Raw genomic sequence first — 27,646 nt, 5'->3', positions numbered from 1 at the left:
TTTTAAGAAATTACTGACACATGAAAGTATATTTGTGAGCTGGTTTTGAAGATGTACATCTTCTAATGGGCTCTGGGCTGGGAGCCACAGACAGGCAAGGGAAGTGACAAAGTATTGAGAGACAGGCTAACACATTGTTGGTTTGGGTCAGCACATGTGATTGTTGACAATAAAAAAATATAGAATATCACCAGTTGTATGGTTTTTATAGATCTGTTTGTTCACATGCTGAATACCTAGGATCATGTTTCCTACTGGAACACTTTGTCTGCCATTTAAAGGCAACATCTGAGTAGGCTCTTACAAGACAGGCATTCAAAAAAGTCTCAGTTTTGTTATATAGTTATGTGTAATACTGTACATTCTTTGGGTAACTTTTTTATCACATTGTCTGTTTTTTGTATTGACTGTGTATGAGTTCTGCTTTCTCTACGGGGACATGAAGGCATATTATTTTCTATTCTACATAACAGGTTCATTAGGAGCACTTCATTGCATCATTACTTTTGGTCTGTGGGAGGCTACGCCATCTCATTTTTGGGAGGAGGAGCAGGTTGAGTCCTCAAATGACCAACCTTCATAGTGTGGAGGATACAGCCTTTGAATTGGGATACAGCTTATTCAGATTACTGTATAGTGTTTACTTTATGGCAGTTAAGTAACTTGAGCTCTGTCTTCTGCCTGCAGAGAGCAGCCTCAATCAGCTGGATGGATCACCATCAGCACTGGGCTTTCATCATAATCATAATATTTCTGCTCAGTCTGATTCAGGATTCCCATTCTGATATGTCTGCAGTCCTTACACAAACATTTTGCGCAAACTGTGGGAAGCCTCAGCTCTATCTCTATGCAGACATTTCACGAGGAAATTTGTCAGGGACGTACCACAGGAGCATGGACACACAGAAGAGGGAGATCTGCCGACCGGGCCTGTCAGAACTGCGTGGGTGACAGGCCACAGACACCCCAATACATTCTGCTGTCTGTTCACAGAAAATAACTTCAGGCATTTATAATTTGCTAGGACTGTTCCCCACATACAGCTAATAGCGTAGGAGCCTCATTTCAATACGAAAATCACGATGCAAATAATTGTATCTGTTGTTGAAAAACAAATGATGCTTGGAGAATTAGTGTAAGCCGAATTTGCCAGAACAAATGAATGATTCATAATCATAAGGATTTCAAACTGTGTCATAATGTGATAGACAAAACGAATGATTTTGGCTGATTTTTCAACGGAGTTTGGCGAGTTTTTCAGGACTAAATCCTCCAATATCAGTAACACCATGCAGCTGTGGCAGATTAATGAAATATGCATTCACTACATGTATATACTTTTACTGTAATGTGTTTGTCAGAGACCATGAACAACACTGTTGGTGACAAACCTTTAACGGGCCAAATAGCAAAAGTAATACTCAAACGATCTAGAATATTCCTACTTCCTCTCTGTAAAAATTCAATTAATAGACTGCCTGCCATCACCTACTGCATGAGTTGCACATTTACAGTAAGATACAGTAGAATATGAAACAGCAGCACATCAGCGATAGACAGTTACAGCACCTGAGAGGTTGACAGCGGCTTTGCTCCTCTTCTCCGCTGACAGATGGCGGTCTTTTCCATCCGCTTCAGATGGTTGGATTTCTGCTAATATCACGCCAACATCAACCGCCGTACATCACACCGACACCGGTCCGCCACGGACCGCGGAGCCGCGGAGGAGTGGCCGCCTCGGGCTCGGGAAATGCTGCGTCAAGCTGCCATAGTTAGACCGGAAACATGAATGCAGCCTTCAAAAGTCTACAAATGATAATCGCAAATATAGGCTACATGTACAACCATAACAGATATATAGATTGGTGTAGGTGTAGGGGATATTATATTTATGTTGTAGATTACCTCAGAAATTAAAAATCATTGAATCTGCCAATAAATAATTCCATTTCCTTATTTGGTCTTGATTTTAATTGAACTGATATATTGGATTTTATTGGGAGGAGTTTTGTGGTCTCCACCTCCTTCAACATGTGAATACACTGCATTACACTTTTGTTGTATTGTACTGGACACACCTACATATCACCATAATGATAATACCCATAACAAGCCTTATGGTAAAACATAAATTACCATCTGGTGTATGTAAAGGCTTGACATGCTCACTGGGCTGTCTGTTGAGTGCCAGTCAGACACACACATACTCTATAGATGATCTGGCTGCCTTCCAGTCTGTACACCAGTGCAGTTTAGGGGAGCAGTACTGCAGCAGAGCTGGCATACATCAACAGCATTCAACCTACCTAGCACACACAGCCACAGCAACCTCACGGATGTACTGTCTGAACAGTGACGCCACGACAACCATTTCCAGCAGGAGAAGGAAACACACACCCTTAAACACCCATGTTTCACCTGGTAGTTCCTTCAGAGTTAGATTAGACCAATTAGATTAGTTCCTTTTCATGTTTTGTCCACTCAATCTTCAATGTATATGCTATGTGAGAAAATTTTGATTGAATTATAAAAATAAAACTTACAATGTCATCTTGAAAACACTCAAAGGAGAGTTCAAGGCTCCTGTGGCTGACAGATCATGGACCAAATGTTCTGCCCTTGTTCATCTGTGGTGAAATACCTCTTTGCCCTCAGTAAAGCTGGTCAAGGTATACTGTACATTGGGAAAATTGTAGCCAAAAAGTCAAGCATAAACGCTACTGCGAATAAGCATTTTGATTATAAAGAGACTCAGATTGATCTTTTGGATGGGAAAATAGACTATAGATAGATAAAGGTACATCCTCACAATTCTGGATGTATTTAGCCGGTTTGTTTGGTTTAGGGGTTAAGCACTTTATGCCAAAATAATGAATGAAAAGCCAAAAGAGCACAGTACAACAAATCACTTGGACTGCTCTCCTCTTGAGGCTAGTGAAGAAACCAACCTATAGCCACAGAAATATGGAGCATTGGTTGAGGAGAGGAGGAGGAAGAACAGGGAAAGAGCAAAAATGGTTACAGAGCATTGCATGAGTCAGTCAGCCCCCGCATCGCATATTGGCTGTGATGACCAATGTGATGTGATAGAGATTTAAATAGAGATAGAAATTTTGTAGTGATGTTTACAGAAACAAAATATTGTTATTTCAAAAGTTAGTACTAGTACTAGTTTATTTGTAGATTATTACCGGGATCACATTTATGTTGCAGGATGAAGATTAAGCAGGCAACTATTTAGTTCCCAGATCGTCAGCAATTATTTTTACATGTGAAGCAAATCTAACTGAATCAAACTTAAACCTTTTCCTTATTTTCTGTTATACACAGTATATATAATGTCACAATGTCGGATATTCATATTAAATGTTGCCAAAGTTTAAATTACTGAGGTAAGCATATGTAAAAGTTATCACTGTGAGCAAAAAGCTCAGGCTTCAGACTGTTCTAAATACTCTGCTTCCAACATTTTATTTTCGTGCTAAGCTGATGTCAGATAGGCATGGATTTCTTTATATGGTCTGCTCCAAGCACAGCACAGCACGGCCACAAAGTAGAGGGACATGCTCATCCAACCGTTCAGGATTTGGATTTGGATCTGTGATAATTCTTTTCTTTTTAACATATATTATATTTCATAGTACTACAGAGTGTATTGTATACCGTTTCATATATTATTACGTAGATTTCATACTATATTCATGAGCATAGTTTATGGTAAAGATGGTGGGGTGGTGTTTGTATGTACAGTAATCAGTTGTTGTTTGTACTTGACAGATGACAGCTTGATGGATTGTTATGTCTCATGTATGGAAGCAGTAGATACACAATATGCATTTGCTGTATGGTTTAAAACAATGAAAAATGTTAATTGTATCATCTGTCTCAGTTTTACCCTTTCCCTAGTTTACCACTAAAGAAGATGAATGGCATCTTCGACCAGCGTGGTGATTCAGGGAGGGAGTTAAGCTGCCTGTCAGATACCTACATAAAGGATTGTAACGAGGACAGAACATTGTCCCCACCACTAAATTGATATTAATTGCATATGCATTTAAATCAAATATAATTAATGAGTAATCGGCTCTACAAAGGGTTAACTCCCTCATGTTCCCACTGGATGAGAAATAGTTTCTATTGGTTTGCTTTGTGCCCACCTCCTTTACATGCAGAAATGTGAATGCTGGAGTGCATTTTGGATGAATCAGAAGACTACAGGTCAGCCAGGCGGGGTCAGTAGAGGCCTTTAAAGAAAGGAAATATAGAAATGCAAATTAGTATCAGTAAAGAAGAGGTTAAATGTGTAATCTGGGAAAAAAACAACCAAATGTGGCAAGAAAGTTGGAGAGAGACGGGAAAGGGACGCATCTTTATTAAAGTCAAAAGAGTGTCAAAGTTAGTTGGGTAGGTAGTGGACACAGGAGAGAGAAAACTGTGTTGACAAGGTTAAGGTTGGGTTGTTGCACTAAGGTTGTTGCACTAAACAAAACACTGAAAGTGATAGGGAAACATCAAACACGATTGTGTGAGGAGTCAATAGAGCATGGAGTTCTGCGTTGTAGGAGGTACAAGACACAGAGCGAGATGATGAGGAATAGGTTGAGGCAATTAGGGGTTAAGCGGGAATAGGGTGCTAGGGTGACGGGCATGGATAGGGATTTAATAATAGGACTAGGTTGTAAAGCAAGGAGGAAAGGGTGTATTTAAGTATTTATTTTTTGAAGGGATTTGGTTTGTTAATTTGTTCTCTGATCCACACTCCGGAGCGAAAGGGGGCGGTAATTCGCCAATAAGCTTGATGCCAACCGCCGTAAAACAAGAAGAAGAAGGAGGAGGAATCAGGAATCAGGAAGGGTAGTATTTTTTACGGCAGACGAAGAACCTTACGCCTATGAGTGCATTTTAAACAGCCAAATACGCAAGTATTACATTGTTTTTCTTATATATTTAACACTTGTTCACAATATGTTGTTGTCTTTAAGTCTCTATTGGTGAATAACACGCCTAGCTATTTCAAGATAGTCAGTTTATCCTAAACAACTGAAGGCTGACAAGTTAGCTTCAGTTAGCTATTGCGCTAACAGCTGAGCATAATTCTGAACAGCCTCCCGTAACTTTCGGTAGATAAACAGAGGACGAAAGATAGCCATTTGAGCGAATTGGCTTTATATTTAGACCTCAAATGTGTAAACCAAGTTAGCCATGTGTTCTCATTATGGTGTAACAAATATAACCTAGCTTAAATTTAATTTCGGTCAGCTTGAATGATTCGACATTAGCAAGCTAACTTGCTAGCAAGCTAATAGTTGTTATTCGGACCAAGTTAGATACGCTTGATCAAAGATACCGTCTCTGGCTTGATCTCTCCTGTCCATAAATCAATGAAATCCTCATTATTCCGGAAGTGTAAGCGGACTATGTAACACGTAGCAAGAGTGAGTAAACTAGTCTGCCATAATGTAGGAAAATGGCTATGTAAACACTTCTCCCCATTATATTGTGTCAGGATGACAGTTATTTTAGTTTGCATCAGTTGTATTGATACCTTTTATTACAAGTAATCGCCAATCGTGGCCGTACGCTATCATTGTCATTGTCTTGCTTATTCAAATTGTATAGCTAATATGGCAGTTGTTAAGAAACACCTTCTGATGGTTTCTAATTTTCTTTAATTTTCTAACTGTTATTCCTCTTGGCTTGTGGCTTAAGCTTGAGCTTAAGGCACAAGCAGCTCTGGCAGACATGTCGTACGGCAAAGCAGACACCTACTGTCCAGTCCCACGGGACTTCAACACCCTCATACAGACATGCAGCTCCAACATCCAGAAGATCACACAGAACAGTAAGTTCCTTACTGCTTCACTGCCATATCAGCAGCTCTTTTTGTTACAACATGAGCAAGACCGTGGCTGTAGCCAAATATGGTTACTCCCTCACTCACTAACTGTTTCTGGGATGATACTGGAGAAGGCTGTGTCAGCCTGAAGCCTGCCTCACTTTGCAGAACCTGTTCATTTTTTAGACAGAAATAAATATTTACCATCAATGCAGAATTTTAGTGCGTTTCTGAGGTTTTTATATTGGTTGATTATGGTTGGTTGGACTATGGTGGACCATAACTTTATTTTTTAAAACATCTGTTTGGTTTTATTTTTTCATTCATTCATTCTTTCTAACCCTAACGCTAACCCTAACCCAGAGTGACAGACCGCTAAGGTAATGTTAGCTAGTTACTTCAGACCTCGGGAATTTCACGTATCAGTAAGTTACCATCTGAGATGGCAAAGATTCAATGCTTTCATGTTTCAATGAACAAATTGATATATGGTAGACCTGTCAAATGAGTAGCTAAATATATTTTGTAACCCGTAACAGATCGGCTCATTTAAAGTTAATCTTAGTGAGAACAGTCACAGTAACCTGGATGTAACGTAACATTGAGTTAAAGTTACTCCTCAACAGAATACATAAAGTCTCAGTCTCTCCTTGCAGCAGGCGATAAATACACGTTTTGTATAACGTTATGTATACAACATGTAATGCATTATCAAAAGCAGAAGAAAACGGGACAGCCCTAACCCTAAGAATTTTGCTGCTAGTTTTTATATTAACTAGCTTATCCTCCATTCAACATGTTAGATACAATACAAACGATAGACCAGATCAATGAACAAGGCAGGTGGCTATTTTGCTAGCTTGCAATCACTAACTAATGTTAGTTTAGGTTTGTTTTTAACAATTATTTGAGTGTTCTCTTATATTGGTCAATATTACGTTTGGGCTAATCAGCAATTAAATGCAACATTTGCCTTAAATTTATTCTAATGCATTCTTATTAATTATATACAGAGCTTAACAAATTTATTAGACCACCTGTCATAAAAACGAGAAAACACAAATATTTTAGAAATCTGTCAAAAACTTGTTTCAAACTAAAAATTGTATTGTTATTTATTAGGCAAATAACAAACTGGAACAACTAAATAGTCCTTAGTCACATATATTAACCAAAAATACTGTATATAATAATAATAATAATATTTTCTATGACCTCCTTTGGCCCTGATAACAGCTTGCATTCTTGCTGGCATTGTTTTTATGTACCTTTTTTGTTATTGAGTTCCAAATAGTTTCTAGCTGTTCCCAGAGACTTGATTTGGATGAAACTTTTGTGCGATCTATTTTTGAATTCAATAAATCCCAGATCTGTTCAATAGGATTCAAGTCTGGACTTTGACTTGGCCAGTCCATCAGTTCCAGTACTCCAGATTCCTTTTTCTTGGTCAAGTAGTCTCTGCACAGCTTTGTAGTATGCTTGGGGTCATTGTCTTCTTGGTATATGAACCCACGACCAATCAGGTTCAATCCAGAAGGGATTCCATGATGCACCAAGATGTTGTGGTAGACCTTCTTGTTCATGATACCGTAGATTTTAACTAATTTGCCCATGCCGTTTCCGCAAATGGAACCCCATACCATAATGGAATCTCCACCGTGTCATTCTGGAGACTTTCTCAGATTCTGATCTAGAAGCATTAATCTCTGCCTGAAGATCAGCAGTGGTCTTCCTTCTGTCTCTAGTACTTAAAATCTTGAGGTGCCTGACATCTGCTTCAGTTAGCTTTCGTTTTCGGCCTCTTCCATGACGCATTTTGTAAGTACCAGTCTCTGCAATCGAGTCCAAGGCATACTTGACCACACTGTGAGAAAACTTTGTCTTGCCCTGTTTGTCTCAAAGACCATCCAGCATCATGAAGTGCTTTAATTCGGACTCTTTCTTTCTCAGTGAGTTCCCTACGCTTCACCATTTTGAACAGGAGTGAGGATTTTCAAACTGAATTCACGTTTTTATACCCAAATTTGAGCCAGCACACTGGAATTCTCTGAGAAGTCAGAAATTAATTAAGAATAACATACAACCACTAAAGCAAATTTTTCTGTTCAGGAATGCAAGTAAATAACTGTAATTTGGCATCTCAATCAAAAAATAATAATGTGCTTTACTATTTTTTTCTGCTTTTTTGTAAAACAGTTAATTTGAAAATTCATGGATAACAACAATAATTATATTTTAGCATTAAAGATATCATTTTGATTAAAGAGCTTGCACATACTGGTGGATTAACCATTACAGAAACATAAAAAAATATTTTGGTAATCAGCAATACTGTTAATTTAGGGCAGTGGTGGCAAACACCTGACACTGGGTGGTGGTCTAATAAATTTGTTAAGCACTGTATATATCATAGGGAAGAATAGGGTACAATGAACAGTAATAATCTAGTAATTAAGTGTTCATTTATCTGGTCTGTTGTTAGTTAACGTCCTTAAAACACAGTTTTTTCCCATTTTCTTCTGCTTACTCCTAAAAGTCATCAGAAATTAGCATTTAGCATTCAAATCTCTGCAGGAGCATATCCCTGGACCCCCCTAGCAGGTCTGTGTTTTTCTCTGCTCGCGCATCTTTGGAACTTTGGAAGATACCCACTTGTTTTGTCTAAGTCAGACAGCTTAAATCGTATGATATCTTCAGCTGAACTTTATGAAAATACATTTTGCACAGAACAGGGACTGTTTTTTCTCCATCACTTACATTGGAATAGCTTTTGGAAGGGATCAATTACAGTGACCAGTAACTTTCAGTGTACATTTGGACATGTTGGTAATGGTAAATAAATGATCTCACTTATATAGCACTTTTCAACCTTCACGGTTCCCAAAGCGCTTTACAGCTAAGTCTCATTCACCCATTCACTCCGATTTTTGCCTTTTCCAACAAAACAGAAACTGAGGAAACCTTCATGTTGTTTTTGCATGTGTTAGTGAGAGCAAGAGGATAAGGCACTCTCCATTTATTGTTATGCCTTTACCTAAAATTGTTTTCTATAAACGTGTCAATGGCCGTAGATAATCTCTGTGTGTTTAGTGTTTTGGAATGAGTGAGGAAATGGGAAAACAACACCAAGTTTATAGATGTGCTCAGTGTTCTCATTGTTGACGTCTTGCTTCGATGAATGTGTTCAGTTTATCATAGTATTTTGCAATATGTCACAGTAATTAACAGCGATTTCGCTAAAACCTGATTTTGACTCTCAATTTGTATTTTAATTCTATGTTGTCTACATAACACAATATTTAACAATATTCAATGACAAAATGTTTATACAGGTCTGTTAAAAATCTAATGACACTTATCAAAGGCTAGAGTCATAAATGTTGTTCTAATTAGAACAATCCCTATGTAAAGCTATAGCAACAAGGCATATAAATCACAAGATATTTTGAGCCAAATTCATATGCACACATACACCATTGGCCAGGCCAGTGCTGCTCCTTTACTGCTGTGTGTTGTGGCGTTTGTATATGCAGATGAGTTCTTCCATTATAAGACTGTCAAGACTGTCTTCTTCTCATAACAGCTGCTCAGATCAAGAGCATGGTGAACCAGCTGGGGACCAGACAGGACACCAGTGAACTTCAGGATCGTCTGTATGTATCAACCTTTTCTCCAGTAACTCACTCACTAACAGGCAAACTGTACTGGGTCCAGTGTGCTGAGTATGACAGACTGAGCCAGGAACAGGTTAATTCTTCAGCACATAGTTTGAGGACCCGCCCACTGATGTGGCATGGTCCTGCTGCCTTTTTGATGTTCACATGTTTGAAGGCAATCCTTCAAAGAAGAAGAAGTATTTCTTCAGTTCCTGATTCACAGTATACACATAAAAATTGAAATAATATTAGTAAAATGAAACGTAGCAGAGCTTGAGGAGAGGTGACTGGAGGGGTCCGCTCCTTCTAGAATAGGTACTACAAAGGTGTAATTTATTGCGCAGGATGATGGGTGATCTTGGGTAGTTTGGATCTCTGGTTGTAGAGCAACTCACTCAGATTGACTAGCAATCTTTTGTTATTCTAATCAGTTGGTGTTTCCACAGGCAACAGATACAACACTATACCAACCAACTGGCAAAAGAAACCAACAAGCACCTGAAAGAGTTGGGATCAATCCCTTTGCCCTCATCACCTTCAGAGCAAGTAAGTGTCAGCCTACATTTGTTAATACATCCCTAGTATACACTGATGAGTATAGTGGGAGAGAAAGTAACTGTGGCATTCAGATGTTGTTGTAACCTCAGAATCAGAATCAGAAATACTTTATTGATCCCCGGGGGGAAATTGTACAGTACCGGTGCTCCCATTCCAGAGTAGAAAAATAGCATAATTTGGAACTAAAGGTATGTACAAAATATAAAAATAAGAAATAGAAAATAAAAAATATACACATTTACAGTATTTAAGTGAAGTGAGGTAAAAAAAAATATATATATACAGTAACAATGTATATATATGTATGGATGTGTTGCACTGTAGTGTATAACTATATATGTATTGCACTATACATGTATTGCACTTAAACATTCACAATAAATAGTGAGGTAGTGTATGACAGGCGAAGTAGATACAGATACAGATTTCCAGTTTCTTCCTGAGTGTCTGACACTCAGAGGGAGGAGTTGAACAGTCTGATGGCCACAGGCAGGAATGATTTCCTGTGGCGCTCTGTTGTACATTTGGGAGCAATGAGTCTCCCACTGAAGCTGCTCTTGTGTCCGACCAGTACGTCATGGAGAGGATGTGAGACATTGTCCAAGATGCCCCGCAGCTTAGACAGCGTCCTCCTCTCTGACACAACCGTCAGAGAGTCCAGCTGCACCCCCACAACGTCACTGGCCTTGCGGATCAGTTTGTTGAGTCTGTTGGAGTCCGCCACCCTCAGCCTGCTGCCCCAGCATGCAACAGCATAGAGGATGGCACTGGCCACCACAGACTCATAGAACATCCTCAGCATAGTCCGGCAGATGTTGAAGGATCTCAGCCGCCTCAGAAAATAGAGACGGCTCTGGCCCTTCTTGTAGAGGGCATTAGTGTTCTTTACCCAGTCCAGTTTATTGTCTATGTGAACTCCCAGGTACTTGTAATCCTCTACAATGTCCACACTGACCCCCTGGATGGAAACAGGGGTCATCGGCGCCTTGGTCCTCCTCAGATCAACAGTCAGTTCCTTTGTCTTTGTCATGTTGAGCTGCAGATGGTTCTGCTCGCACCATGTGACAAAGTTCTCCACAGCAGCCCTGTACTCCTCCTCATCACCTTTGCTGATACATCCAACTATTGCTGAGTCGTCAGAAAACTTCTGAAGATGGCAGGTCTCAGTGCAGTAGCTGAAGTCCGTGGTGTAGACGGTGAAGAGGAAGGGAGAGAGGACAGTCCCCTGCGGGGCCCCGGTGTTGCTGACCACCCTGTCTGACACACAGTGTTGTAAGCGCACATACTGTGGTCTGCCAGTCAGGTAGTTGACAATCCAGGACACGAGGGGGGCATCCACCTGCATCTCCGTCAGCTTCTCACCCAGTAGAGCCGGGCGGATGGTGTTGAACGCACTGGAGAAGTCAAAAAACATGACTCTCACAGTGCTCGCCGGCTTATCCAGGTGGGCGTAGACGCGGTTGAGCAGGTAGATGATGGCATCCTCCACTCCAAGTCGGGGCTGGTAGGCGAACTGAAGGGGTCCAAGTGTGGCTTGACCAAGGGCCGGAGCTGCTCTAGGACGAGTCTCTCCAGGGTCTTCATGATGTGGGAGGTCAGTGCCACAGGTCTGTAGTCCTTGGAGCCACTGGGACGCGGCGTCTTTGGAACAGGAACGAGGCAGGATGTCTTCCACAGCACGGGAACCCTCTGGAGACTCAGGCTCATATTGAAGACGTGGTGAAGTACTCCACGTAGCTGGGGGGCACAGGCTTTAAGCACCCTGGGGCTGACACCATCGGGGCCTGCAGCCTTGCTGGAGTGGAGTCTCCTCAGCTGTCTTCTAACATGGTCGGCAGTGAAGCACACTGTAGAGATGACCGGTGGGGGAGGGGTGGTGTCGTCAGGTTGAAGAGTGCCGTCAGCCTGGGGACTGGGGGACGAGGTGTGAGGAAAGCTCTCACAGGGGGGTGGGGGGCTGTGAGGAGCAGGTGGGGGAGGGGGGAGTGGAATAGGTGAAGGTTGGAGGCAGACAGCAGAAGAGTCATGGGGGGGTTGAGCAGGGCCCACCGAGTCAAATCTGTTGAAAAACAGATTAAGTTCGTTGGCCCGGTCCACACTGCCTTCAGCTCCTCTGTTGTTGCTCGGCCTGTAACCCGTGATGGTCCTCATTCCACTCCAGACCTCTCTGGTGTTGTTCTGCTGGAGTTTCCACTCCAGCTTCCTCCTGTACTTCTCCTTGGCCTCCCTGATCTTTACCTTCAGTTCCCCCTGGATCGTTCTCACCTCGTCTCTGTTGCCAGCTCTGAAGGCCCTCTTCTTTTCATTCAGGATGGCCTTGATGTCCTTTGTCACCCATGGCTTGTTATTTGAATAACAATTGACAGTCCTTGCTGGGACAGTGGAGTCCACACAGAAGTTGATGTAGTCCGTGATGCACTCTGTGAGCCCATCAATGTCCTCTCCATGCGGCTCACAGAGTGCCTGCCAGTCAGTCACCTCAAAACATCCCTGAAGTGTCTCATAAGCCTCCTCTGACCATCTCCTCACTGTCCTCGTGGTTGCAGGCTGGCTCTTGACTAGAGGCACATAACAGGGGTTGAGGTGCACTAGGTTGTGGTCTGACCTACCCAGAGGGGGGAGGGGGGAGGAGCTGTATGCATCCTTAACGTTAGCATACAGTAAGTCCAGGGTCCTCTCCTCTCTAGTGGGGCAGCTCACATACTGTGTGAAGGTGGGAAGTGTCCTAGCCATGGTGACGTGGTTGAAGTCACCCGAAATAGCAATGAGTGCATTCGGGTGTTGAGTCTGTAAACGGGCTATGGCGGAGTGAATGACGTCACACGCCGACTTCGGGTTGGCAGAGGGGGGGATGTAAACAGTCACAACAATGGCATGTGAGAACTCCCTGGGCAAATAATACGGCCTGAGTCCAACAGCCAACAGTTCAATGTCCGGGCAACAGACACGATCCTTGATGGTGATGTGGGAAGGATTGCACCACCGGTTGTTAACGAGAACGGCAAGCCCCCCTCCTTTGCGCTTACCGCTCCCGGTGCAATCCCTGTCGGCCCGGACGGTCTGAAAGCCGTCGATGGATACGTTGTCGTCGGGAATGTCCTGGTGCAGCCATGTCTCCGTAAAGCACATTAAACTACGCTCCCGGTACTCCCTCTGACTCCTGGCCAGCGCCGTCAGCTCGTCCATCTTGTTTGCCAGCGATCTCACGTTGCCCATGACGAGAGAGGGGAGACACGGTTTATATCTCCTTTTCTCCATAAACCTCTGCTGTCTCGACCCAACTCTCTTCCCTCGTCGCTTCGTTCCCCCTCTGCATCCTCTGCGTGTTTTTCTCCAGATTTCAGCGGGGATCTCCGATGATCTGGTCTCCAAGCCGGCCGGCTTCAGAGCGATCAGCTGATCTCTGGAGTAAACAAAGCGGCCTAGAAGTTGCTGCGCGACCGTCCGATGTTTGAATGAAAGTAATTCCAGAGTGAAAAAAAGTACCAGAACTCTCTCCACCAGCATGTTTGAAGAGGGTACAACTTCAAAAGTCAGTACTTAAAAAAAGTTCTGAGTTAAATAAAGAAATAAAGGAGAAAAGTATGAAAAAGAAGAAAACAAACAGGAGCGACTGTAACCGGCTGCATGCACGTCGGCGCATGCGCACTATCCTCTGAAAGAGGTTAGCATAGATGCTGCTATAGCATCAGTTATATCAGAACAGGAGACTATTTTGTCCTTTGGTAGAAGAGCAAAGAACAGCACTGAAGGTTTTTCTCGATGGAAAATGTGTTTTCTCCTACTACGTCTTTATGGTTTGTTGATCTGATTGATTGAAGTTATCCCATGATAGACGGTGATAGAGAGATGGTTCATCCATGCGCAAGTATTTGTGCCATCCCTTTTCCAAACACTTTCCAAGGAGAATTTCTCAGATGTTTCTGAGTAACAAACTGGTTCTGTGTAACAAACTATCTGGTAGTCATGTTAATTCAATAGTGTCCTCTCTGAAACACAAAGCACTCTTTTTCTATGATTTCCCAACAGCTAAGAGGCAGCAAGTTTCCCCATTGGCTATGCTATCAGCCATACTGTTGATGTTATAGTGTCACAAAAGCAAAAAATTTAAGTGTTGTTCTAAATTGGTAAATTGTACCTTTGCACGTGACTTCAATGTAAATTTTTGTTTCGAAAAGAAGAAATTATTATCATGGGGTAATGAACTCACCAAATTCACCAATAAAATATGACCACATACTACCCTCATGGCTCCACAACTGTGGAAAAGTAAGAGCACAAAATGAGGAAATGTCATTTGAATCATAATCTAAGAGCAAAGTCCCTCTGTATTTTTGACCAACAGCCTGTGAACAGCAGTTAAAGTCAGTTTTGGCTCATCAGCAGTCACACCTTACTTCATCAAGGGGCTGTGGTTATATAATAGCTTTAGTCCATCTCTTGTCTGTGTCTAAAATACAATATGCCAGATTTTTGATTACAGCTGGCGCATATGACTTCCCTGCCCGGCATGAACTAACGCAATGCTTAATTTTCATAGTCAAGGTTATAACCGATTAACAGGAAACTTTTAGTGCTGGCAAAAACAAAATTTGAATTCCTTATATCATAGCTTCTCCAACAGTATTGCTTAATTATTATGGTAAATTTAATAATATTTTTGACATGGTAAAAAAAAAAAAAATCTAAACGTGACCCTCTGTATCTCTATGAATTTCCCCCTTCTCTATCTAACTGATCTCATACCATCTGTCTCCCTCTGCTCTGTGGTCTCCAGAGGCAGCAAAAACTCCAGAGAGACCGGCTGATGAATGATTTCTCAGCAGCTCTCAACAACTTCCAAGCAGTCCAGCGGCGTGCAGCAGAAAAGGAGAAAGAGTCAGTAGCCAGAGCCAGAGCTGGATCTCGTCTATCAGTAAGTAGGAGTCAGTGGTTGTTAGAAATAAAGATTTCACCTAACCACATTAACCCTCAAAGGCCAAGACCACCGCCCGCGGATAAAAATAGTTGTTCTAAAATGTTTAATAATTTTTGAAGCACTAATCCTAACCATGTGCTTTAAAAACGCAGGTACTCAGAGCCTCCGTATTGAATGCCATCACGTTCTGCAGCATTGATTTGGCAAGGAAAGCCACTTAGTCCCACCCCCCGTGTCCTGATTGGTTCAAAATTAATATGTCCAGGTTTGTGTCATCGTCTACCAATCAACATAGGTTTAGGTCTTTGGAACCACTGATCAACATGTTTTTCGGACATTTGAATAAACATAGATGCAAACCAAGACAAAGTAGTCACATTTGCTTGCGTGAAAACCAACATAAAAACGACAGATTTGCATAAGACAATACAAAGCAATGACAAAACCACAGTACACATCTGAGGCAGCTTTGGAACAACCCAGATACCTGGTGCAGTGAGAGTACTGCAAGGGGATTGAACTGTTGCCGTGTGTGTGAATGTGAAGTAGAATGACAAACCCACTGGAGAAATAAAAGCAATAAAGGAATGAAAAGAAATGTGGAGACATTTTTATCTATGTATTAGTCCAGAGGACGAGAGAAGGGTTGCACTGGCCACTGTCCCTTTCAGCATGTCTACCGCCAACACTGAGGCTGAAGAAAATGTGTTCAATTCAGTTCATGTTCAATTGATAACATATTTCTCTGAAGAAAAGTCACTTTTGCTTCAATGTCCTCTGTTATGATATAATAACCTTCTGTTCAGTCTGAACCTTTTGGACACTACTACACATCTACATGGCAGTAAATGAAAACATAGAAATGAAATATAGGATAATATTATGATATAATATATAATTACTATAACTTGCTTTGGAGTTAAATGTTTTAAACTTCCAAATGAATTTCTCTCTACATCTAAGTACAACTTTCTAAATAAAAACAAACTTCCAGTGGTTCTGTCTGAGTTAGCAATTAAAAAAAACACAAAATTTTACAGGCGTTTTTGAAAAATTCTGGTAAATTCGTCCAGACAAAGCAAATATAAAATTGGGACTTTAAATGAACCAGACTGAAACTTAAGGTTCTCCTGAATCAATTGATGTATGGCACTTTATGCTGACTGATAGTTATAGGTTAGGAAAACAAAATGAACACAGGAGAGTCAGACACCCCAAAAACGTTCTTGGTCTTTGAGGGTGACACTTCAGATTCATGTGAGTGATGTTTGATAATTTGTGCTTTGCTGACTTGAATTTGGCAATAGTGGGTTTTTCCTTTTTCTGCAGAATGAAGACAGTTCTCGGGATGAAAAGCTTGTTTCTTTTGATAAGTAAGTGACTAATTTATTCGGGGTTTCTTCTTGTCAGGCAATTTGGGAAATATGGAACTTTGCAAGGTTTATTATGGAGACCTGAAGTGTTCAAGATTGATTAAATATTGATCGATTGCAATATCTTAGTCCCCATATAATACTACTTGCTGCTTTAATGTTTTGATAGAGGATGGAATGAAAGCACTTTTTAGCCTTCAATTTGGCATTCTGAACCATCGGCTTTCAGTTCATTATGTGTGTTGGGTCATTTAGAATGTTCTGTGCCTCCCTGAACAGATTTTTCATATAAAGGCTGAAGTTCTTTTTTCCTTATAATCTTCATGGCTGTTTGAGTAAGACGTGTGAGCCTAGACTTTAACTGTGCTGACAGGTTACCATACCATACTTGTATGCCATATAGAAAATCATTTGATAAAATGAAATCATGAGATTACTAGTACCTCATGGCGGCTTAGCCTTAACCAAAATACATCCTCTCCAATGGACTTTGAATATCATCTCAGTTTTCATCACAGCCACAATAAGGTGGTGAGCATCACAGCAGTCCACAAACTGGAAACTTTTGCTGGCCATTAGAAAGAATGCTTCACTTTTCAGATCCGGAGGTTGGTGCTTGGTATTGGCATATCTATGCTGCTCTCTGCTGGACAACACTGAAATGCAATACACTTCTTCACTTTGTTTCTGTGTTGTGATTTGATTTTAATGTGGCATGGAAAATTGATGTAAATGGAAAAACAATTCTTTCAGTTATTAAAGACAAAAAGCTAAATCATTGACCTTTTAACAATTGTTTTTCATTTAATTATTACAATAAATGTGTACACAAAAAGGAAATGCATTTAGAAATGTGTATTGTATTTCACTTTATTTCTTAAAAAATAATTTAATTTGCTTTTATAAAATCTTCCATACAAAAGCCATTGATAGCCAATGTTAGAGATTACATGTATGCAAGTGTTAAAGAATAATTAGTAACATTTGCAAAATATTCTCTGTGTGGTTATGTGGAAGTACTTTGTTTTTTTTGTTGTTTAAGAAGTAGTTTCATACGTTCATGCAGCACGTGAAGTGTAAAAGAAAGTGAAAACAACGTACAATAAAAACAGCAGGGAGCTGTGTTCAGTATTCTGTTGTAACCGTTAAAGTCTGTGTTCACACACATTATTCCAACTCTTAAAGTGTTGCCCTGTTTGTGTAAAGCCAAGATGACTGGGGTCAGATGACAACCCAGACAGAGGAGGTGGCCATCACAGAGGAGGACCTGGAGCTCATCAAGGAGAGAGAAACCAACATCAGACAGCTGGAGGTTAGCCTTTGCTTACCATTTCTAAAAAGTGCAAGAAATCTATTGTTATTGTAGAGATTATTATTCTGCTTTTGCATTTTTGAAGGGTTTAGGATGCTTGAAAACTCACAAAGATTGACACATACGGGGCTCCATAGTGCCCCCAAACGCATGCCAGGGTTGGGATAAAGTTGCTTTGATCTTCATGAGGTTTGGTGCGATCATTGCTCTAATTATAAAGAACATATTTTAATTTCTTTTAAGGAAATTCGCCCAACAGGAAGTTTTGGATTTCCTGCTTTAATTTCAACTTTCTAAACGCGTTTGAGGCCTTTACAATGCTCAGAAACGTATGAAACTTTGCATATGTAGTCAAACTGGTAAATATTTTGATTTGATGTCACAATTGGGCTTGGGTGTGACACGTTGGCTATATAGCACCCCCTAATTATATACAGCGATTGGGTTCATGTGTGTTTAGTGCCGTCTGTAGCATCCCCTAATGTGTGGCAGGCCTCAGTTCGGATAAAGTTTCTTTGATATTCACCAGATTTGGTCCACACATTGCTCTTTTCATTTCATACATTTCCATAAATCTACTCCGCCCAACCAGAAGTCGACCATTTTGAATTTTGTGCTTTTTTTAATGCAAACTATTAGGAACTCCTAGAGGATTCACTTCAAGTTTGGTTGGCTTAACCTCCAGAGATGTGTGATGCTATATTGCAAAGCTTTTGAGCTTTCATGGAATGCAGTTGCTGAGACGGACAATTTGTATGTTTCGCCTTTTTGAAGGGCTAGGGATGCTGTAAAATTCAACAACAAACAAAATTTCAACAAAGTGGTCCTTGCGGCACATTTCGCATAGGTGTTTTTTCATGCAACATTTTTTCAGAGTTTTCATGGAACGCCATTGGCAATGGTGAGATGGACAATTTGCATGTTTTGCCCCGAAACAGGAAGCTGTTGTAATAGACTGTACATTGTCCAATCTGCCCCAAATTTCAACAGGAATTTACATGTGCCATACTTTTATAAACTCCTCCTAGCATGTTGAACAGATACATCTCAAATGTGTTCTACAAAATCTTAAGATTGTTCACGATGCTAAATTGTGTTGTGAAAGAAAGGCAGTGAATTTGCACGTTTCGCCTTGAAACAGGAAGTTGTTGTAACTTGTCCATTGTCCAATACACAGCAAACTTGACATGTTTGATAGGACTCCAGACCTGAAGATATATGTCAGTATTGAGTCATCGCCACCTACTGGCAACAGGAAGCAAACCATATGTGAAAAATATTATTCGATTTACATGTAATTTACATTTTGTCTGCTGTAGATATACAGCAACATCTGTTCTAGCCAATGCATGACGCCATGCTAAACAGGAAGTGGGAATAACTCGGCAATGTTTGAACTGATCAGCCTCAAACTTAATATGGTTATTGAAGGACCAATCCTGATCAAACCTATGTGGCATTTATGATTCATAGTTTTAGGGCCACCTATATATACAGTGGGGTCCAAAGGTCTGAGACCACTAGTCAAGATACTTCTATTTTGCATTTGTTTCGAATGTAATACAATTTCTTTTCATTACAAATGATAATATCAGCTTAACAATTTGAGTGAAAAGTTGAATCTTTGAAAAATGTACAGGAATTTCAGAAAATCTTAGTATTGGGTATGTCCCCCTTTTGCGTTAATGACCACTGGCATGGAGCTGGCATGGACTCCACAAGTTTATGCAAAACCTGATAATCCATGTTATCCCAGCATGATTTGAGAATGTTCCAAAGGGCTTCTTGTGACGTCACAGAATGCTTTCCTTTCTGAGTCTTCAAGTGTCCTCTATAAATGTTCAATGGGGTTGAGGTCAGGTGACTGTGGTGGAAAGTCCATGATCGTTGGTCGTCTTTGGTCTTCAAGTAGAGCTTTGCAAAGCTTTGAGGCGTGTTTGAGTCATTATCCTGCTGTAGTATGAATCCCTCTCCGCAAAGATACAAACCAGAGGGTATAGCATGTCTCTGAAGAATGGAGTGGTACTTCTCCTTGGGTCAGGGTGTAGTCGATTCGGTGCAGGTGTATTCAAGTCTTGAATATTCCCACCACCATGTTTTACTGTTGGTTTGATACACTGCGGTATCATTCTCTCCCCTGTTCATCTCTTTACATACACCCTTCTGTTACTGCCATAAATCTCAAATTTGGATTCATCAGTAAATAGGACTTTTCATCATCCATATTAAAATGCTGGTATTTCTTAGCCCACCCCAAACGTTTGACCTTGTTTCGCCTTCTGAGAAGTGGTTTAGAAACTGCTACTCATCCTCTGAGACCACTTACAAGACAGCCTTCTTTTGACAGTAATTTTGCTGATTGGAGTCTTGCGTTCTTTATTTAGCAAATTCTGTATCTGTGATGAAGTTGCTTTTCTACTGATCTAATCTTCTGATGGTGTGGTCACTTTTGGTCTGCCTGATCATGCTTTCGATACAGCTTATCCCATTTCTGCAAAGCGTTTTAGAGTTCAATACACTGCCCCCTGAGAAACCTTTAGTCTAGCCATGATTTGACACTGAGAAAGCCCCTCTTTGGTCAGAATAACAATTTGACACTTTCTCACACTGATACTTTTACTTAGTTGGAATGCCATGTCTCCCACTATCACAATGCTACTTGGTAAGCAATGATCTGCTGGAAACTTGAGGCACAGCCATATTTATAACAGGTGAACACTGGCTGCAAGCCTCAATTGAACAAGCCTCTGATGAGTAGATCAAATCCACTTGAGTGTCATATGAACGGATGCTTCAATGGAAGGGATACAACTCAAAGAAATCTGACCTTTTATACAAAGAAGTTGGTCAGTGCCACAAATGCAATTGCTTAAATCTGATTGCTGACCTAAAAATAGTGCAGAATCAAAATATTTCTTGTGTTTTTAAACGTTTCTGAATCCTCAAACCTTGTGATTATTTCCAGGTTTATGTGAAAATATTTTTCAATGTGGTCTCAGACTTTTGGACCCCACTGTGTGTGTATGTGTATATATTATTATTATTTATTTTTTATTATTTTTTGGGCATTTGCCTTTAATGGCTAGTGACAGACAAGAGAGTTAGGAAAGGTGGGAGATTCAACTTGGGTCGCTTCGGTAAGGATTCAGCCTCTGTACATGGAACGCCTGCTCTACCTGGTGAGCTACCAGGGCGCCCCATGCCATCTACATTTAAAGGGGTATACTGCAGTTTATACTTCTGCTCAATGGTTTTTTCCTATTTACCTCAAATTTGGTAACCACAACCCTCAAGATTTCTGACTTTTAAATTGAAAAGGTATAGATCACACCTATCTGACGTTCATGAGTTGTAGCTATAGTGCCAACTCCTGCCAACAGGAAGCAAGCCACATGTGGCAAACACCAATGGATTTCCCTGATATTTACATTGTGTGGTCTACACTTGATATACAACAAAATTATCATGACAGACGCATGATGCCATGCCAAACAGGAAGCAGGAATAACTCAGCAATGTTTCAACCAATCAGTCTTAAACATCATATGGTTATTGAGGGACCACTTCTAATCACATCCATGTGATATTTATGATTTATAGTTATTGCCATTTTGTGGTCTACACTTGATACACAGCAACATAATGCATAATTGGCATTCTCTAGTGCCACATTGTACAGTACAGAAGTATTATTTAAACTTAGTTAACCAAGTTTGCTGTTTTATTCTCCAAAATACAAATGTTACTTTTGTCCATGTAATGTATCTATTCAGAATATGGTGGTTTATGTTGGTAATTGTCATTTTTGTGATGATTTCAACCCTTAGTGAGTTGGCTGTGACATTTCTTGACACCAGCTGTATTCTGCAACTGTGTAATTGAGTTCTTGTCCTTGGAGCCCGCCATACTGGACAAACTATTTGATGACACCAATTTTAAATTCCCCAAATATCTTTCTCAGCATTATGTTCTGTGAGAAAAAGAGTTTCTATATCGGCGCATATAGGACAACGTATACGCCTATACCAATATATCTGCGATAGGCCAATATCCAGTAAATTGTTCGGGCTCAGGTGCATACACTGCCACAGCTGAGACTAGCTTTTTGTCTGTTTCAGTCTGACATCATGGACGTAAATCAGATCTTCAAGGACCTGGCAGTGATGATCCACGATCAGGGAGAAATGATTGGTGAGTAGCACTGGGGTTGTTGTTCTCAGGGTTCTGTATAAAACACACCACTGGTGTTAAATGCAGATCAAAACAGCTAGTGCAGTTATTTTCTATTCAAACCCACACACCATTAGCAGTGAGACCAAATCCACCAGTATATATATTGATACTGTGAGAATACACAACGTGTAAATATACATTATGCTGAATTAAACATGCCAACTGGTAAACATGGAGAAAATGGTAAATGGCTGCATTTATATTGCACTTTTATCCAAAGCGCTTAACAAGGTATTATCATTATAGGAGTTTTCTTGGGCTCTATGTTGCTTTTTCCAGTTGCCTCTCCGCTGGCTACGCTACGTTTAATTGTATTAATATTAGCTCTGCTTTTTGTGTATATTTTTGTGATGCATTTGGACAGTGATAAGATATGACTACAAATTATTGATAAGGATAGGATTGGAAATGGTCAACTCACCACTTTGCAAACTCTCCTCCTGCCTGGATGGTAGAAGTAAGAAGAAGGTGAAAGTAAACATTGGTGGAAACATCAAGGGGAAAGTGGATGGTATAAACACCAGCTACGATCCCAACCACGTACACAAACAAGATCATATCTGCATCCATCTCAACATCAGAGGAAACAAAGATTAAACACTGGCTGCAACACCAGCCACATAGGCCTTCCCTGTCCAGCATCCTGCAGGCCAATGTACTGGCGTTGTATAATAAACTGGACAACTTCTGTGCCCACATCAGTTTCCAACAGGATATCAGGAACTGTAATGTCCTTTGCTTCACTGAAACTTGGCTAAATCCTGGAATACTAGACCACATCATTCAACCAGGTGACTCTTTTTCTGTATACCAATCTGACAGAACAGAGGACTCGAGATACATTCCACCATAGGCGAATACAGTTAGATCTCTACAAGTACTTGAACTGCTCACAGACCGGTTATCCTGATGCTGCGCTCATTGTTGCAGGAGACTTCAATTGGGCCAACCTAATGAAGATTATGCCTGACTTCCATCAACATATTGACAATTATATATGGACAATTATAAAGCAGCAGCCTACAGTCTAAGAAAAGCAGTAAAGAAAGCAAAAAGGGAGTACGGAAAGAACGTGGACCTCTAATTCCAGGAGGGCAATCCCAAAAGCATGTGGCAAGAACTATGACAGATTACAACTCACAAGGTTCTCATTTTACATAACTAATCTTCAAATCCATCAGATATTACATAATTTAGTCCAATTAAAGGGTTCTTGGATACACAGAGTTTGATCAGTTCCTAATATGCTCTGGTGAAGGGGCACAGTTCATCAATTTATCAAACAACCAAAGCAGACCCCTCTAGTCCCCTACCACAACCTGAAAATGAGCGCTGCCTGTTTGATAAACTGATCAAGTGCACCCCTTCACCAGAGCACATAGCGAGCTGATCGCTGTGCTGCGTATCGCCTGCCTGTAAACATGCACACGACGTGGCTACTGTCACAGATAATGTGGCCTGGATGCTAGAGACAGGCGTTCAGTTACGCACGGCGGCTTTTAAGTGCGTGTATTCCCGTTATCAGCAGCACCTCATCCCGGTGCTGGTTAAAAGTTAAAATTTACTGTCACAGGGCTGGTTCGTACCCTAATGTAAGAAACGCTTAACAGACACACACAAACACAAAACATGCAGTATCCAGATCTATCTATCTGTCTTGCCAGCTTCTAGATACATCTGTTTGTTGCTTGAGATTGAGTTTTGCCATCCTCAGCCACGCTAGGAGCCCTGTTTATCTTCCTCCACACAGATTAAACATACATTTAAATATTGTTGGAAATGGTAGATTACATGTAAATAACACAATTGTGACACACAAGTCCATTTGTAATGTTTATTAAGAAATGCATTTCCCCAAATTCAAGTTTCAATTCAATTATATTTATATAGCGCCAAATCACAACAAAAGTCCTCTCATGACACTTTACAAATAGAGCAGGTCTAGACCGACTCTTTATAATGTTATTACAGAGACCCAACAGTTCCCACTATGAACAAGCACTGTGGCGACAGTGGCAAGGAAAAACTTCCTTTTAATCAGAAATCAGAATCAGAAATACTTTATTGATCCCCGGGGGGAAATTGTACAGTAAGAGGCAGAAACCTGGAGCAGAACCAGACTCTAGGTGGGCGGTCATCTGCTTTGACCGGTTGGGTTTGAGAGAGAGAGAGAGAGACATAGAGAGGGAGCGTTATCAAAAAGCAAAGTTTTAAGCCTACTCTTAAAAGTAGAGAGTGTGTCTGCCTCCCGGACCCAAACTGGGAGATGGTTCCACAGGAGAGGAGCTTGATAGCTGAAGGCTCTGGCTCCTGTTTGACTTTTGGAGACTCTAGGAACCACCAGCAACCCTGCATTCTGGGAGCGCAGTGCTCTAGTGGAGTAATAGGGTACTGTGAGCTCTGTAAGATATGATGGTGCCTGACCAGTAAGAGCTTTGTAGGTGAGGAGAAGGATTTTAAACTCTATCCAGTGCAGAGAAGCTAATATTGGAGAAATATGATCTCTCTTCCTGGTTCCTGTCAGTACACGTTCTTAAGGGACTTATTGGGGCAGTCTGATAATAAGGAATTGGAAGGAAAACACCTCTCCACCTGTTCTCTCTCCACTTGTCCATGCCAGTGTCAGTGACATACATGAAACCAAAGGTGGAGGAGTCTAAGCTGATTTCTGGAGGGGTGGCAGAGGGCTGAACCAAGTGTGGCAGAAATAGGAGGAGGGGGTTTGTTTTGTTAAGAGGATGGACTACCCAAATTATAAATATTATGATTATGAATTGTATATCTGTACATGAACAACACACTTCATGTATCTGATTAAATCTGTATTTTTTCACAATATCACAGTATATATCGCAGAAAATGTCAGTTTTGTCCTATATCCTGCAGCCCTAAACCTAAATGACAAAACAATTTTGAACATGCTCAGACCTAGATGTTCATTTTTCATTGGCTTACAAAATAGTGTCCTCAGCAGGACAACAATGCCTAAAACTGCATATGACCATAACAAAAACTATTCATATGACCTCTCTGATCTGCTTCCGCTATGGTTAAGTTTAGGAAACTAAAACTACTTGTTTAAGGGAAGAGAATTATTATTGTCAGAAACCAACAGTGACTGTTGTTAGGACATGGGATGTGATGAGTGGGCTCTGCTGTCTAAGTTAGACACGTTGTACCTATAATGTATATATTATGTATATACACTGCTCAAAAAAATTAAAGGAACACTTTTTAATCAGAGTATAGCATCAAGTTAATTAAACTTCTGGGATATTGATCTGGTCAGTTAAGTAGCAGAGGGGGTTGTTAATCAGTTTCAGCTGCTTTGGTGTTAATGAAATTAACAACAGATGCACTAGAGGGGCAACAATGAGACGACCCCAAAACAGGAATGGTTTTCCAGGTGGAGGCCACTGACATTTTTTCCCTCCTCATCTTTTCTGACTGTTTTCACTAGTTTTGCATTTGGCTAGGGTCAGTGTCACTACTGGTAGCATGAGGCGATACCTGGACCCTACAGAGGTTGCACAGGCAGTCCAACTGCTCCAGGATGGCACATCAATACGTGCCATTGCCAGAAGGTTTGCTGTGTCTCCCAGCAAGAGCATGGAGGAGATTCCAGGAGACAGGCAGTTACTCCAGGAGAGCTGGACAGGGCCGTAGACCAAACAATCCGAAACAGACTTCATGAGGGTGGCCTGAGGGCCCGACGTCCTCTAGTGGGCCCTGTGCTCACTGCCCGGCACCGCGGAGCTCGATTGGCATTTGCCATACAACACCAGAATTGGCAGGTCTGCCACTGGTGCCCTGTGCTTTTCACAGATGAGCACATGTGACAGACATGAAAGAGTCTGGAGAAGCCGTGGAGAACGTTATGCTGCCTGTAACATCGTTCAGCATGACCGGTTTGGTGGTGGCTCAGTGATGGTCTGGGGAGGCATATCCATGGAGGGACGCACAGACCTCTACAGGCTAGACAACGGCACCCTGACTGCCATTAGGTATCGGGATGAAATCCTTGGACCCATTGTCAGACCCTACGCTGGTGCAGTGGTTCCTGGGTTCCTCCTGGTGCACGACAATGCCCGGCTTTATGTGGCGAGAGTATGCAGGCAGTTCCTGGAGGATGAAGGAATTGATACCATTGACTGGCCCCCACGCTCGCCTGACCTGAATGCAATAGAACACCTCTGGGACGTTATGTTTCGGTCCATCCGATGCCGCCAGGTTGCACCTCAGACTGTCCAGGAGCTCAGTGATGCCCCGGTCCAGATCTGGGAGGAGATACCCCAGGACACCATCCGTCCTCTCATTAAGAGCATGCCCCGACGTTGTCAGGCATGCTTACAAGCACGTGGGGGCAATACACAGTACTGAGTACCATTATGAGTTGCTTTAATGGAATTTCAGCAAAATGGACTAGCCTGCCGCATCATTTTTTCACTTTGATTTTCGGGGTGTCTTTGAATTCAGGTTGATAATTCTCATTTCCATCAAACGATGTGGCATCCTTTTGTTCCTAACACATTGCACAGTCCATATCAGTATAGATATCAGCATGATTTTTTTCCCATTGAGATCTGATGTGTTTTCAAAGTGTCATTATTCAGAGAGCTTGCTTTTCAAGACAATGTAAACATAGGTCCTTTTTACAGTGTTTAAAAGAATCAGAATCAGAAACTGTTTATTGCCAAGTAACATACATTACAAGGAATTTGCCGTGGTCTGAAGGTGCTATTGTTTTGACAACAAATAAGTAGAATATAAAAGGTAAAATAAGAATAAAAATAAAAATAAGATAAGATAAATAACAAACCGTGCAAGGTGACCAATCCTGTTGTTTCTTGATCTGTTCACTGATAATGAAAACAGGAAATAATGTAAAAAGTGGTGACAAAAATTCTGCGAGAAAACAGCTGTGCAAGGAGGACACAAGTGAAGAGATTAACTGTGTTTATATTATATGTATTGTGGACGCTAAAACCTGAACCGTTTCCACTGTAAGAATCCTGTGACTTAAAGTTCCCAGCTGACCTTGCTGTATGTTCTTCCCTGTAGACAGTATTGAGGCAAATGTGGAGAATGCTGAAGTTCATGTTGAACGAGGGACAGAGCAGCTCCAGAGAGCCGCTTATTACCAGGTGAGTCTGCAGCAGTTACTTTTGTTGTGTGCTGTCATTCAGTGAAGTCCCAGCCAATGACCCTCCTGTCTCTGCCTTCTTTATCACAGCAAAAGTCCCGGAAGAAGATGTGTATCCTTGCTATGGTTTGTTCCATTGTGCTCATCATACTTGGAATCATTATCTGGCAAGCTTCTAAGTGAGTTGACTCCACACAACCAATTTGTCACTACTATATTTTACTCTGCCCCCTCCCACCTGCAAGTACCTGCTTGGAATCAAGAGAAGAACAGGAAGAGGCTGATCACTTAACTCTGGTCAGCGAAGGAGATCTATGCAGAGGGATGGTAAATGTGGAAAACATACTCACCTGAACTGATCAAGCCTTTTTTGTAAAATAGCTGGGGAAAAAATGAGATGAAGGAGAGGTGGGTGGACTGAGGTGGTGTAGGGGAGCGATTTAAGATACGAGATTCCTTAATTTGCTTCATTCATTCATTTCTTTTCTTATTTACTGCACTAACACTAGTTGTTACTGTATTTCAAATGTTAAAATGTTAATGGAAATTATTTGAGAACAGGAAAAATAAAAAATAACATGGCTTGTTAAAGTAAACAAATCTGTGGTTTTAAGGGG

At 41.1% G+C, this 27,646-nt stretch overlaps 1 protein-coding gene across 1 annotated transcript; it reads left to right on the top strand.

Moving 5' to 3' along the window:
* Positions 1-4,839: 4,839 nt before the first annotated feature.
* LOC139298732 (syntaxin-12-like) lies at positions 4,840-27,629 on the top strand. The gene is made up of 10 exons (XM_070921478.1): positions 4,840-4,922; positions 5,710-5,842; positions 9,420-9,489; positions 9,939-10,038; positions 14,828-14,965; positions 16,298-16,341; positions 17,548-17,653; positions 21,772-21,844; positions 26,948-27,030; positions 27,120-27,629. The coding sequence occupies exons 2-10, from the start codon at positions 5,743-5,745 to the stop codon at positions 27,210-27,212; spliced, it is 807 nt and encodes a 268-aa protein (XP_070777579.1). The 5' UTR covers positions 4,840-4,922; positions 5,710-5,742; the 3' UTR covers positions 27,213-27,629.
* Positions 27,630-27,646: the final 17 nt, after the last annotated feature.

The sequence above is a fragment of the Enoplosus armatus genome, chromosome 16 (genome assembly GCF_043641665.1).
Source record: "Enoplosus armatus isolate fEnoArm2 chromosome 16, fEnoArm2.hap1, whole genome shotgun sequence".
NCBI lineage: Eukaryota > Metazoa > Chordata > Actinopteri > Centrarchiformes > Enoplosidae > Enoplosus > Enoplosus armatus.
This window is presented reverse-complemented; position numbering and strand designations above follow the sequence as displayed.